Below are 12470 nucleotides of genomic sequence, written 5' to 3'. Positions count from 1 at the left end.
CCGGAGGCTGACTGCCGACTGCTTTCACTGTGGCTTTAAGAAATTTTTTTTTAATTTATTTATTTGACAGATAGAGTTAGACAGTGAGAAAGAGAAAGGTCTTCCTTCTGTTGGTTCACCCCCCAAATGGCTGCCATGGCCGGCACACTGCACTGATCCGAAGCCAGGAGCCAGGTGCTTCCTCCTGGTCTCCCATGCGGGTACAGGAGCCCAACACTTGGGCCATCCTCCACTGCCCTCCTGGGCCACAGCAGAGAGCTGGCCTGGAAGAGGAGCAGCTGGGACTAGAACCCGGTGCCCATATGGGATGCCAGCGCCGCAGGTGGAGGATTAACCAAGTGAGCCGCGGCGCCGGCCCCTCGCTGTGGTTTTAATCCACACTCCCCTGTGACTAATGATGTTGAGCATGTTTTCAATTGTTTATTAACTGTCTTCTGTGAAGTATTTGACCAAGACTCGTGGCCAAAGGGCAAAGTTTTGAATTGGCCTGGACTGTGTTTTAGGCAATAAAATGGGACTTAGCAAGTGACCAGAATGTAGAGGCGTCTGTCCGGGATGCCACCAGGGGACAGGGAAGGGTCTAAGCCTGAGATAGAACGTGCTCGCAAGGTAGTGGTGAGAGAGGATGTAGCTAGTTCCTGGTTATGGATGGCTTTCCAAAATTAAATAAATTAGAATTAGGCCGGGCAGGAAGAGGTGACCTTATGCATTGCCCACGTAATGCTTGGCTCTGGGCCCTGTCTCTGCCTTGCTGGCCAAGCTTCGTCCACCCTGGACCTCAGTTTTCGGATCCGTGGCCTGGCGATGGCCGTGTCTCGGGGGCCTACCAGGACCCCAGCCCGTGCTCACGGCACACGGCACGAGCCGTGCGACCGATACTGAGTCACTCGCTGGGAGCTGCCCCCTCTGCCTCCTTGCTATTTGACGATCCCTAAGTCCCGGTGAGCTCCTGTGGCACCAGACCCCGTCTTCCTCCTCTCTGCTTGAGTCTGCCACTCATCTGGGACGTGGATGGAGTGGACTGTTTTCTGGGAGATGCAGCAAAGGCCCGAGAGCCTGGTGCCCCCACAGGTGACCTCTCACGTGGATGCTGCGGGCTGGGGAAGGGAATCTGGGCAGTTGTCCCTGCTCGGATCCCATCCGAGAGCCCTCGGAAATCAGTCCGCCATGTCCGTGGGTTCCACACTCATGGATTCAACCAATCGTAGAATGAAAACTTAAAAAAAAACAAAACACTCATGCATCTCTGCTAGACATGCAGGCTTTTTTCTTGTCATTATTCCCTAGCCTAGACGGACTCACAACTGTTTCTGTGGCATTGGCATTGCAGTCGGCATTAGATGATTGAAAGTGCATGGAGCTGGTGCCGCGGCTCACTAGGCTAATCCTCTGCCTTGCGGCGCCGGCACCCTGGGTTTTAGTCCTGGTCGGGGCGCCGGATTCTGTCGTGGTTGCCCCTCTTCCAGGCCAGCTCTCGGCTGTGGCCCGGGAGTGCAGTGGAGGATGGTCCAAGTGCTTGGGCCCTGCACCCCATGGGCGACCAGGAGAAGCACCTGGCTCTTCCCATCGGATCAGCGCGGTGCACCGGCCGTGGCGGCCATTGGAGGGTGAACCAACAGAAAGGAAGACCTTTCTCTCTGTCTCTCTCTCTCTCACTGTCCACTCTGCCTGTCAAAAAAAAAAAAAAAAAGTGCATGGGACACAGGCATGGGTGCCAAGCAAACGTCACACCATCTCCCACAGGGACTGAACACCCACAGACTCTGGGACCCACGGGGGGCCCTGGAACCCACCCTCCTGCAGACTGCCCGCTACTGCTTTCTGCCCAGACTCAGCCTGCTGGGCCCGGGCGAGAAAGCCTCATGGTTTTCTCCGACGATTTGCTCCTTCACATAGAATAAGTAGCTGCTTCCTCAGGTCCGGCTCCAGCTTCTGAGTTATTATTATTATTATTATTTGGTTGACTTGACACAACAGATACAAAAAAGTAAGCGTGCACACTCTGTATTAATGTGTGCCATAAAGGTAGCAAGTGTCTTTAATTTCGGCAGCTCTGGTGTGTTCCTTCTTCATTTCAATGACGTCAGCACAGAAGGCCCAGGGAGAGGAGTCCGGTAATAAATAGGGCGTGGCTGGCGCGCAGGCTGTGACCGCCACAGACCAGCCCTACTGGCACGTGGCTTTTTGGGAAAACCACTTCAAAAAGCTCCCAGATTAAAGTTCCGATAGGGATACTTTCTGTGTGCCGGGTTCTGAATTCTGCAGCGTGTCGGCGCGGGAGGAAGCAGGGGAACTCAGGGACTCCAGGGTTTGAAAGTCCTGCGTCCACGGAGCGTTGCTGGGCCCTGGGCGTGCAGACCATCGTCAAGAGCGGGAGAAAGAAATGGCACCGTGCAAAGGTCAATGACCCCCTCTCCACAATGGGCACAGAAATTAAGGATGGCCCCGAACCTCCCACGTAGACGCAGCTTGCAGGGAAGGTAGCCCCTTCTTGTCACACTGGCAGTTTATGCAGCCAGCCCGCCTTGGGGTCTGACTCCCGGGGTCTCTTTGGAGCTGCGAAGCCCTGGCCACACCACCAGTGCTTTCTGGCGTCCGTTCACTTGGTCTCCTTCAGGGGAGCTGGCTGTGTGATTGCGGAGGTGTTCAGGGGCTCTTTCCCGTTACAATCACCGGTACGGAAGGTCTTACCCAGGTCTGCTTGAACCTCTGCTGGATCCATCGCTTCTCTGAAACGTTCCCCAATAACCAAGATGAATCCAGATGGCAAATTAAATAGGAAAAAGACAGACTCGCAGCCAGAGCCACGCAGAGAAGATAATGAGACAAAAAAGAAGAAAGAGGAGGAACGGAAGAAGACAGAGGAAAGAGATTTTTCCCTTTTAAATGCCCCCTCTAACACAAAGGCATTTGAAAAGTCCTTCCCAGGCTAGGTCCTGGAGCCAAATGATTCTGGAAAGACCCAGTGAGACCAGGAGATTAGCTGCCGTTGCAGAGTGCGAGCTGAGTGGCTCTAACGACCTGCACACGGCCTCCGGGCCTCGTGACGGCCAAATGTGAGCTCCTTGGCTCACCTAAGGGCTCTTATCAGGAGTCCCAGGACCCTGTGCCACTCTCATCTCTGCATAAAGACAACATCATCTCTCCAGTAAAAATAAAAACTGAACTGACTTGGTATCCCAAAGTTATTTTAGATTTCCAGAAGTGTTGCGAAGGTAGTATGGCGGATTCGCTCTTCACTTACCTTCCCCTAATAGAACTCGACATCATGTTATTACGGCACCTTTGTTAAAATGAAGAAATTAACATGGGCTCAACACAGTGAACCCAACTGCAGACTTTTGCATTTGGATTTCGTGACTTTTCCCACTGATGTCCGTGTTCTATTCCAGGATACAATCCAGGAGATTATGTTGCACTTAGGAAACTTAATTTTGAATAAAAGAACTCAAGGCCTGCTTTTCTGGGGGCTGGGGAGCAGTGTTTGTGCTTGGACATGGAGGATGAGCACAGGAGCTCTCCGACTGGGGACGTGGAGCCGGAAGTCCTGGGAGGCCCACACAGCTGTGGCTCGTAGGGCTGAGGACCAGAGGGGAGAGAGCTTCCCGGACTTTGCAGAAGGCCCCTTGAGGACTGATGAGTATGTGGATGGAGGAGCCACCTAGCACCCCAGGACGGGCCAGTGCTCATGTATGCGTGGGCCCAGGAGTCCTATCTGTTCTCAGCAAGCAAAGCACGAAACCCCAGGGAATAACCAGTGTCCTCTTAGTGGAGAAAACAAACCGACCTTGCACAGTTTCTGCTCTAATTCCACCTAACGAAGCTCACAAGACCCAAAGGGTGAAACCGCTTTGCAGCAACTTTACATCCCAGAGCAGAGATCAAGAACACTGATAAGAACACAAAAATATTCAGCACCCAATGAAACAAAGAGAAAAAAGTCATCCAGAACTGGCCCAGAAATGACACAGATGACGGAATCAGTACACAGGGCCACTAAAATCGTTATTGAAACTGTACATGTGCGAGAGGCTAGAGTGAAGGCTGAGCCTATTAAGATATGCAAGACGTGAACGACTTTTTTTTTTTTTTGACCGGCAGAGTGGACAGTGAGAGAGAGAGAGACAGAGAGAAAGGTCTTCCTTTGCCGTTGGTTCACCCTCCAATGGCTGCCGTGGCCAGCGTGCTGCAGCTGGTGCACCGCACCGATCCGAAGGCAGGAGACAGATGCTTCTCCTGGTCTCCCATGGGGTGCAGGGCCCAAGCACCTGGGCCATCCTCCACTGCACTCCCTCACCACAGCAGAGAGCTGGCCTGGAAGAGGAGCAACCGGGACAGAATCTGGCACCCCGACCAGGACTAGAACCCGGGGTGCCAGTGCCAAGAAAGCTCTGTTAACACCAGACTAGATTTTAGGTCGCAGAGCATGACTAGACATAAGCATATTATTTCATAATAGCAGAGTCACAAAACAGCTGTGTATAGATTTAAAAGCAGCAAAGTCATACAGAGGAAGGTTTCTAACTACAATGGGATCAAACTAGAAATCAGTAATAGAAAGATACCCAGAAAGTCTCTGAAAATTGGAGACTGAAGCACAGGTGTCTGTTCACCCATGATTCAACTTAAAATGCAAAGGGAAATTAAACTGGTTGAAAGCACAACACACCAAAGTTTGAGAGACTGAGCTGACATGACGTGCAGCGGGGCAGGTATAACATCAGAAAGTCTACTGAGAAAATGGGAAAATCCTCAAATTAATTAGTAACGTTGGCTTCCACATTCAGAAACTAGAAAAAGAACATTAATGAAACCCAATAAAAGCAAAGAAAGGAGATTAATAGATATCACAGTGGAAATTAATGAAATAAAAAAACAGAAAAGCAGTAGAGAAACTCAACGAAACCAAAAGAAAGACAGATGGGGGGACAAATTCCAATCTCATAGTGAGAGAGCTGATATCGCTGCAGATCCTACAGTCACCACAAACTAGATGATGAATTTCCTAAAAGATACAAGCTACTAAACTCACTCAAAAAGAAGGAAACAGACCAAGTATGAGTAGCCCCATGTGAAATAAGGAAATAGATTTCCAGGTTATAAATCTTCTCACAAAGAAAGCTCATAGGTTCAGTGACAAATTCTACAGGAAATTTAAGGAATGAATGATAACAATTTTACACGGGGCCTTCCAGAAAACAGGTGAGGAAGGAATTCGTCCCAAACCACTTTTGTGGCCAGCATTACTCTGATAGTGAAACCAGCAAAGATGTTACAAGAAAGTAAGACTGCAGATCCGTATCTTTCATGAACACAGATGCAGATATTCAACACTGTTTCAGGATAAACCCAACAACATATGCAAAGGATATTCCCTCGTGTGCAAGTGTGGCTTCACCCAGGAATGCAAGGTTGGTTTGATATTTGGAAGTCGACCAACGCAAATCATGTATCAACAGATTAAAGATATAGACCACATGATTGTCTCCATAGACGTAGGAAAAGTAAGAAAAATCAGTATCTATTCATACTACAAACTGTCAGTACACAAGGAAGAGAATCTCTTCATTTCTGAAAAAAATATCCACAAATCAGTTAATAGTGGAAGATGTCATGCTTCCCTATAAGATCAGGAACAAAGAAAACTTCTGCTCATGCTACTTCTTATTTTATTTTACTTTATTTTTTATTTTGAGGAGGGAGAGAGAGAGAGAGAGAGAGAGAGCGAGCAAGTGAGTACTTCCATTGTTGGTTCATTTCCCCAGTGCCTGCAACAACCAGGACTGCTTAGGGCTGAAGCCCATCCCTGGGAGCTGATCCAAGGCTCCCACAGGGTGGCAGGAGCCCAAGCCATGAGCCGTCACTGCTGCCTCCAGGGTCTGCACCAGCAGGAAGCTGGAGTTGGGTCCCGAACCCAGGCGCTGCGATGCGAAACCCTGTCGCTCAGCTGGGTGGCTGCTCTAGTGTTTCCGCTCATCACTGCACTGCAGGCTCCAGGCAGTGCAACAGGCAAGAGGAAGCAGTAAAAGGCATCCAGGTGGCAAAAGAAGTAAAACTGCGTTTATTTTCAGATGATGTGTTTGCCCACATAGCTATCCTATGGAATTTACAAAAAAGCTATTAGAACAATTAATGAGTTAGCAAGATTCCAGGATACAAGATTGATATACAAAATAAATGATTATCAATTTTATAGTAGCAACACACAATCAGAAGTTGAAATTTAAAAAACTACCATCAGAGGCCGGCGCTGTGGTATGGTGGGCGGGGCTGCCACCTGCAGTGCCGGTATCTCACGTGGGCGCCGGTTTGAGTCCTGGCTGCTTCACTTCCGATCCAGCTCTCTGCTGTGGCCTGGGAAAGCAGTGGAGGATGGCCCAAGTCCTTGGGCCCCTGCACCCACATGGGAGACCCGGAAGAAGCACCTGGCTCCTGGCTTCGGATCAGTGCAGTTCTGACCGTTGCGGCCAACTGGGGAGTGAACCAGTGGTTGGAAGACCTCTCTCTCTCTCTCTCTCTCTCTCTCTGTGTGTGTGCGTGTGTAACTCTGCCTTTCAAATAAATAAATAAAGCTTTTAAAAACCTACCATTTGCAACAGCAACAACAATGTGAAGTACTTAGGAGGAAATCCTACACAGTGCACGCACGTTCTGTGTAATGAAAACCAACGCCCAGCTGGGGGAGCTCAGGGAAGGCCCGAGTGACCGGAGGCCGCTTCGTGCTCACGGGTTGCGAGCCTCTGCATTGCTACGATATCGGTGCTGCCCGTGATCTGGAGCACGCCGACGCAGAATGCAGCAGCCTGGCCAAGACGGGTGCCTCGCCTCAGTGGCAACAGCACCACAGCGGACGCACGCTGGCGATCCCCGGGCCTGCAGTTCTGACACACTAGCCGACAGCAGGCCGTGCAAAACTTTTCTTTAATAAAACTTGCCAGAGTTTGTTTAAAAAACTTCATATGGAAATGCAAACGAGCTAGAATAGCCCAAATAACTGACAGAGAAGAGCAAGGCCTGAGAATTCACAGGACCTGGCTTGAAGACTTAGTATGACATCACAGTATACAAGACAGTGCGGCGTCCAAATAGACCAGCGGATCAGAGCAATGCAGGGGTCCAGGGTGCCCACGCAGGCCGGCGAAAGCTGGAGCCACCGCTGGACCCGAATCTTGGCAGCACCGCTCTTACTCTCTACGGGGAACTGCTCCAAGGCCACTGCCGCTCCTTCCCAGTGTGCCCCGCGAGGCTGCCAAGAGACAGTTTCTTGTCCACTGCCGGGTTCTGGTGGCTTCCGGGCTCCCCCCTTCAGAACAGAGCTGAAACGCTCGGCTGACGCTGATCTGGCCCGCGAGGGGCCTCCGGCAGCTCCCGCTGCTGTTGCAGCCCCTTCTTCTTCTTTTTAAAGATTTTATTTATTTATTTCAGAGGTAGAGTTGCAGAGAGAGAGAGAGAGAGAGAGAGAGAGAGGTCTTCCCTCCATTGGTTCACTCCCCAAATGGCCGCAATGGCTGGAGCTGTGCCGATCAGAAGCCAGGAGCCAGGAGCTTCTTCCAGGGCTCCTATGTAGGTGCCCAAGCACTTGGGCCATCCTCCACTGTCCTCCTGGGCCACAGCAGAGAGCTGGACTGGCAGAGGAGCAACCAGGACTAGAACCAGCACCCACAGGGAATGCCGGTACCGCAGTGGAGGATTAACCTAGTGTGTTATGGTGCTGGCCTCAGCCCCTTCGGTTTTCATCTCATCCTGCCTGGCGTGGGAGGCCAGGACCATCAGGAGCTGGTGGCTCGGGCTCGTCCTCCAAGTGGGTCCCTGTGTCTTTTGCAGGCTAACCAGTTAGATGTTTCCCTGCCTTGCGTGTTCTGGACAAGAGTCTGGAAATAAGCCTACGTGTATTTTACTGATGGGTTTCTTGAAAAACCATCTTTTGGACAAAGTTGCAAAGGCAGTCTACTGGAGGAAGCAAAAGCATTCCACAAAACCATGCTTAGAGATCAACATTCAAATGAGAAAGTGCTTCAATCCATGCCCACACCACACCCAGAAATTAACTCATTGTGGGTCATAAACTCAAATATAAAATTATAGAATTGAAGATAACAAAAGAAAATCTTTGCAATCTTGGGTTGGGTTAGGCAAAGATTTCTTTAGATGCTATAATCCAAAACAAGTCCTAAGAGAAAAAAAAATTCGATATATTGGATTCCATCCAAAGTAAGAACTTTTTGGCCTGGCATTGGGACTCTGGTTGGCTTTGGTCTCCAGCTGCAGCTCCTGATCCTGGAGGACCTGGGTTTGATTCCAGGCTCCGGCTCCTGACTCCAACTTCCAGTCAGTGCAGACCCTGGGGGCTGAGTTCCTGCTACTTAGCTTGGGCAACCGGGATTGGTCCCCAACTCTCTGCACAGCCCTGGCCCAGCCCTGGTCACTGAGGGCATTTGCGGAATAGGCCAGTGGCTGAGAACTCTCTTTTTCTCTCTCTAATAAATTCACTAATTCAACAAAATAAAAAAAAATTTAAAGAATTCTGTTCTTCAAAGGATACTGCTAAGAGAAGAAGATATAAGGCAGAGCCTGGGAGATAATACTTAGAAATCACATATCTGACAAGGGACTCATATCTAGAACATATAAAGAAAGCTCACAAATGTATAAGAAAACAATTGACCCAATTTTTAAAATGAGAGAAAGATCTGAACAGACATTTCACCAAAGACAAAGTGGGTGGCAAAGAAGCACACCGACAGAGGACCAGCGTCTCATCACGGGAAAGCAGGTCCAGACTCTGCACACCTGTGAGGTGGCCTGTGATTAAGGACCGAGCATACTAACACACCAAGTCCTGGTGCAGGCGTGAGGCAGCGAGAGGGTTCCACGTCCACGCTGGGATGTAAGACGGGCAGGTGCACAGCAGGTGCATCCCCAGTGGAGGCGCCAGTCAGAGTCCCAGCTGCTCAGTGTCTGACCCACTCCCTGCTGATGCCCCTGGGAAGGCAGTGGAGAAGGCCCCCACCACCCACGTGGGAAACCAGGACAGAGTTCCTGGCTCCTGGCCTGACCCAGACCTGCCTGGCTGTTGCAGCCATCTGGGGAGGGAACCAGAGAATGGAAGTTGTCTGTTTTTCCTTCTCTTCCTTTCTCCCTCTACCCTCCCTCTCTCTTCTTCTTCTCATTCTAAAGATGTATTTATTTATTTGAAAATGCTACAGGGAGAGAGAGGGAGAGACTAAGAGAGGGGCCATCCGCAGGTTCACTCCCCAGATGGCTGGGAATCGGCTGGGCCAGGCAGAGACCAGAGGCGGGAACTTCATCCCACGGGCTCTCCTACCTGGGTGGCAGGGGCCCCACTGCCGGGCTGTCCTCTGCTTGATCAGATCGCGCAGCTCAGCCCTTGGAATCCCAGGTGTTCATCTAACAGAAGCCAAAGTGATGCCCCTGCAGAGCTGGAACCCCGGTCCCCTGCACGGCCGTGTCTGTAACATCCCCAGGTGGGAAGCGGCCTGGTGGCTCTCAGAGCGCGAATGGGTGCATACGGGACCACCCACACCGTGGGTCACGACTCAGCTTCCAAGAGGAGTGGGTCACGGACGACGGCACAGGAAGCCGGACCGAGCGAGCACCTGCCACCCACCGGAACCCCCCCCCCCCCAAAAAAAAAGTCTGGGGAGGCAGGGACGCACGGGGAGAGCGCGAGGCCAGGGGCGGAGGCCATGGCGGGTGGGAGGCGCCTGCGGGAAGACCCGCAGCTTCTGTGGCTCTCTGGCGGGGTCGGCGTCCGGTCACGCCGTGCCTGGTTAAAGCCAGGCGCACCTGACTTACGTCGGTTACACCCGGGAAAAGCCGCTCTGGGAAGAATGCGGTCACGGCGAGGCTGCGGTTCGCGGGAGCCCCGCACTCCGCCTGTGGCCTTCTGGCTTCGTCACCGCGGACGTAGAGGCCAGCGACGGCGAATCCGGCTCGGGTCCGTGCGCGGAATCTGCTACCCCGGTCCCGCATCGCCCCCAATGCGCGCGCGCGCGTGCTCCCCGGCACCTCCCCCCACCCGCCCGAGGAGCCGACCGTGGACGTCCCACTGTGACAATTACTCTGCATAAAGTTGTCATTAAAACCCTGATTCTCCAGCCCCCGATCCAACAGTGGCCTTCCAGAGTCCTCGGGCGCGCGTCCTCGGGCGCGCGTCCTCGGGCCTCCACCGCGCTCATTACCGCCGCGTGGCGCCGCCCACTCTCTATCAGGGGCTGATGGCCCTCAGGGCCGGGCTGGGTCCGGGGAGCCGCAGGCAGGGGCCAGGGGCTGGGGAGTGGCGGCCGGGGGCAGGCCTGAGGCCTAGAGTCTGCGATCGCTGATGTGGGCTCTGAGGCTCCGCCAAGTGTCCAGGCGGGGCTGGCGGCGGGAAGCGCCCGGGTTCGGGGCGGGAGTACTCACCCCAGCGAGGCTGCAGTGCGGCACAGGTGCAAGGGCGCCAGGCCCTCGGCGCTGCGCAGGTCCGGGTGTGCGCCGTGTTGCAGCAGCAGCCGGGCGCAGGCCGTGTGCGCCCCCAGGCAGGCCTCGTGCAGCGCGCCGCGGCCGCCGGGGGAGGCGTCGGGGTGGGCGCCGCGGCTGAGCAGGTGCCGCACGGAGGCCGTGTGGCCGTGGGCCGCGGCGATGCACAGGGGCGTGGTGAGCTCGCGCTTGTACTCGAGGGTCCAAAGGCCTGGGGGGAGAGGAAGGTCCGGTGTGAGGTGAGCTGGGGGCTGGGGGAGCTGACCACGGTGCCTGTTGGGCCTCAAGGGGGTGAAATTCTGTTCCAGAAATAGGCAGCAGGTGGGCACAGGGAGGTGACACAAGGGGCAGAGACCCGAGAGACATAGCAGGGGGCAAGAAAGACAAAGCCGAGTCAGGGTCCTGGAGGTGTCCAGAGCGGAGACGCAAGAGGGTTTTGCAGAATACGGGGGTGACTGGGGGATCCGGCAGAGCCCAGGAGTGGAAAGCAGACCATGCAGGGCGGACAGCGGGAGAACCCAAGTGCAGAACTCAATTTTCCAGGCTGGGAGGGCGGGCGGCTGCGGGGAGGGGAGACGGCTGCGACATCTCCCAGAATCCAGCCCTGGTGGGGGTGAGCCCCTGACCTCCCCCGTATCATTAAGGAGCAACAGCAGACGAAACAAACTGGCCCACATGCCCAAGACGGCTGCGGAGGAGGGCGCGGCGCGGCCGCCTGGAAGGAGCTGAGCTCTGGCAGCTCTTTGATGCGGCGTCCGCATTCAGTGCAGCTCTGGTTTGTTTCTTTGCGCTTTTTAGGGTGTGTGTGTGTGCGCGTGTGTAGGGTCGCTCTTTCTTGAGGGCTGAATGAGGCAGGTGCTATACATTTTACTTCTCTGAAAACTTTGGTGCTTTCAAAAAGCCCGGGGCAGGTTATTAGCGGCCAGGAGCGCTGGTGGAAGCGAGGCAGCCGTCCCCGGAGGACCCACTTCAAGGGACAGGATTTCACACGGCAGGAAGGCCTTCTGGTAACGACGGCAGAATCGATCGCTGGCTGTAATGAGCGGCACAGGACACCTTTTCACAGGCCACCTCCTTCCCCGGACCCATGCTGAGCGCTTCTGAAAGACCACTCATTAATTACCTCCCGGCATGTGGTGCCGAGTGCCCCCTGGCCCGCGTCCCAAAGGCCCAGCCTGCAGCTTGCTGCCCTCTCCGTGGGGGGCGTGGCGGTCTCTGGACCCTGGTGTGGACTGGGGGTGGCCCCAGGCTCTGGGGCCGGGGGCCTGCGGGGACCTGGGCTGCCCTCCCCAGCAAAGACCACGTCCCATGTGGAGGCGAAGGGTGGCTGTGGTCCCTATGACGATGCCTCTGTACCTGCAAGGGCCAACTCTGGGCTCCCTCCTTCTGTGTGCTCCCTGGGCTGTCAAGTGTACATTATGGCCTCCTCTAGGGGACGCCAAGTCCCCAGCCCAATCCCAGCTGCCCCCACCCTGGGTTCCTGAGTCTCTCCAAGGGTAGGCATTGGTTCAGCCACAGCACAGGGCCAGCACGCTTCTCCAGGTCCTGGAAGATGCTGGTGGGCGGCCCCCAGGCCTTCCTGAGAACTGGGCTTCTGCGACAGCTGTCTCCATCAGAGAGCCTGAATCTGCAGCCCAAACCCCCACCTGCTGGTCCCATTCAGCCACCAGGAAGAGCATGGATCAAGGTCTCTCTCCACGTGGTCCGTCCCCCTAAGCACCACTGCCAACATTCTCCTGGGACCCTGAGCTGGGTGGGCCAGCCTGCCACCTTGGAGGTGACCCAGGGCTGGCTGCACTCAGAGCAGCTCCTCCCCCAACACCTCCTCGCCAGGGGAGCTGGTGTTGACCTCCAGGGAGCCAGAGGGGTTGAGCACCTGGGTCCCTGCTCTCTGGTAGTCTGCACCTTGCTGCTACTGGCCCCATGGCGGAAGCCACGAAGCTGAGCCAAGGGCAAGGAACCAGGGCAGCCCTGAGCATTGCCTCCCCTCC

At 54.3% G+C, this 12470-nt stretch overlaps 1 protein-coding gene across 2 annotated transcripts in view; it reads right to left on the bottom strand.

The window, feature by feature from the left end:
- The window catches only part of ASB18 (ankyrin repeat and SOCS box containing 18), a 57208-nt gene that overhangs the window by 27524 nt on the left and 17214 nt on the right, over positions 1-12470 (bottom strand). For both annotated transcript variants that reach the window (XM_070070004.1, XM_070070002.1), the window contains one exon: positions 10423-10690. In XM_070070004.1, the coding sequence (XP_069926105.1) occupies positions 10423-10690 (268 nt within the window). The remainder of the gene's footprint in view (positions 1-10422; positions 10691-12470) is intronic.

Source organism: Oryctolagus cuniculus, chromosome 3 (assembly GCF_964237555.1).
Source record: "Oryctolagus cuniculus chromosome 3, mOryCun1.1, whole genome shotgun sequence".
Lineage (NCBI taxonomy): Eukaryota > Metazoa > Chordata > Mammalia > Lagomorpha > Leporidae > Oryctolagus > Oryctolagus cuniculus.
The sequence above is the reverse complement of the archived record's forward strand: the minus strand, read 5'-3'. Positions and strand labels throughout refer to the sequence as shown.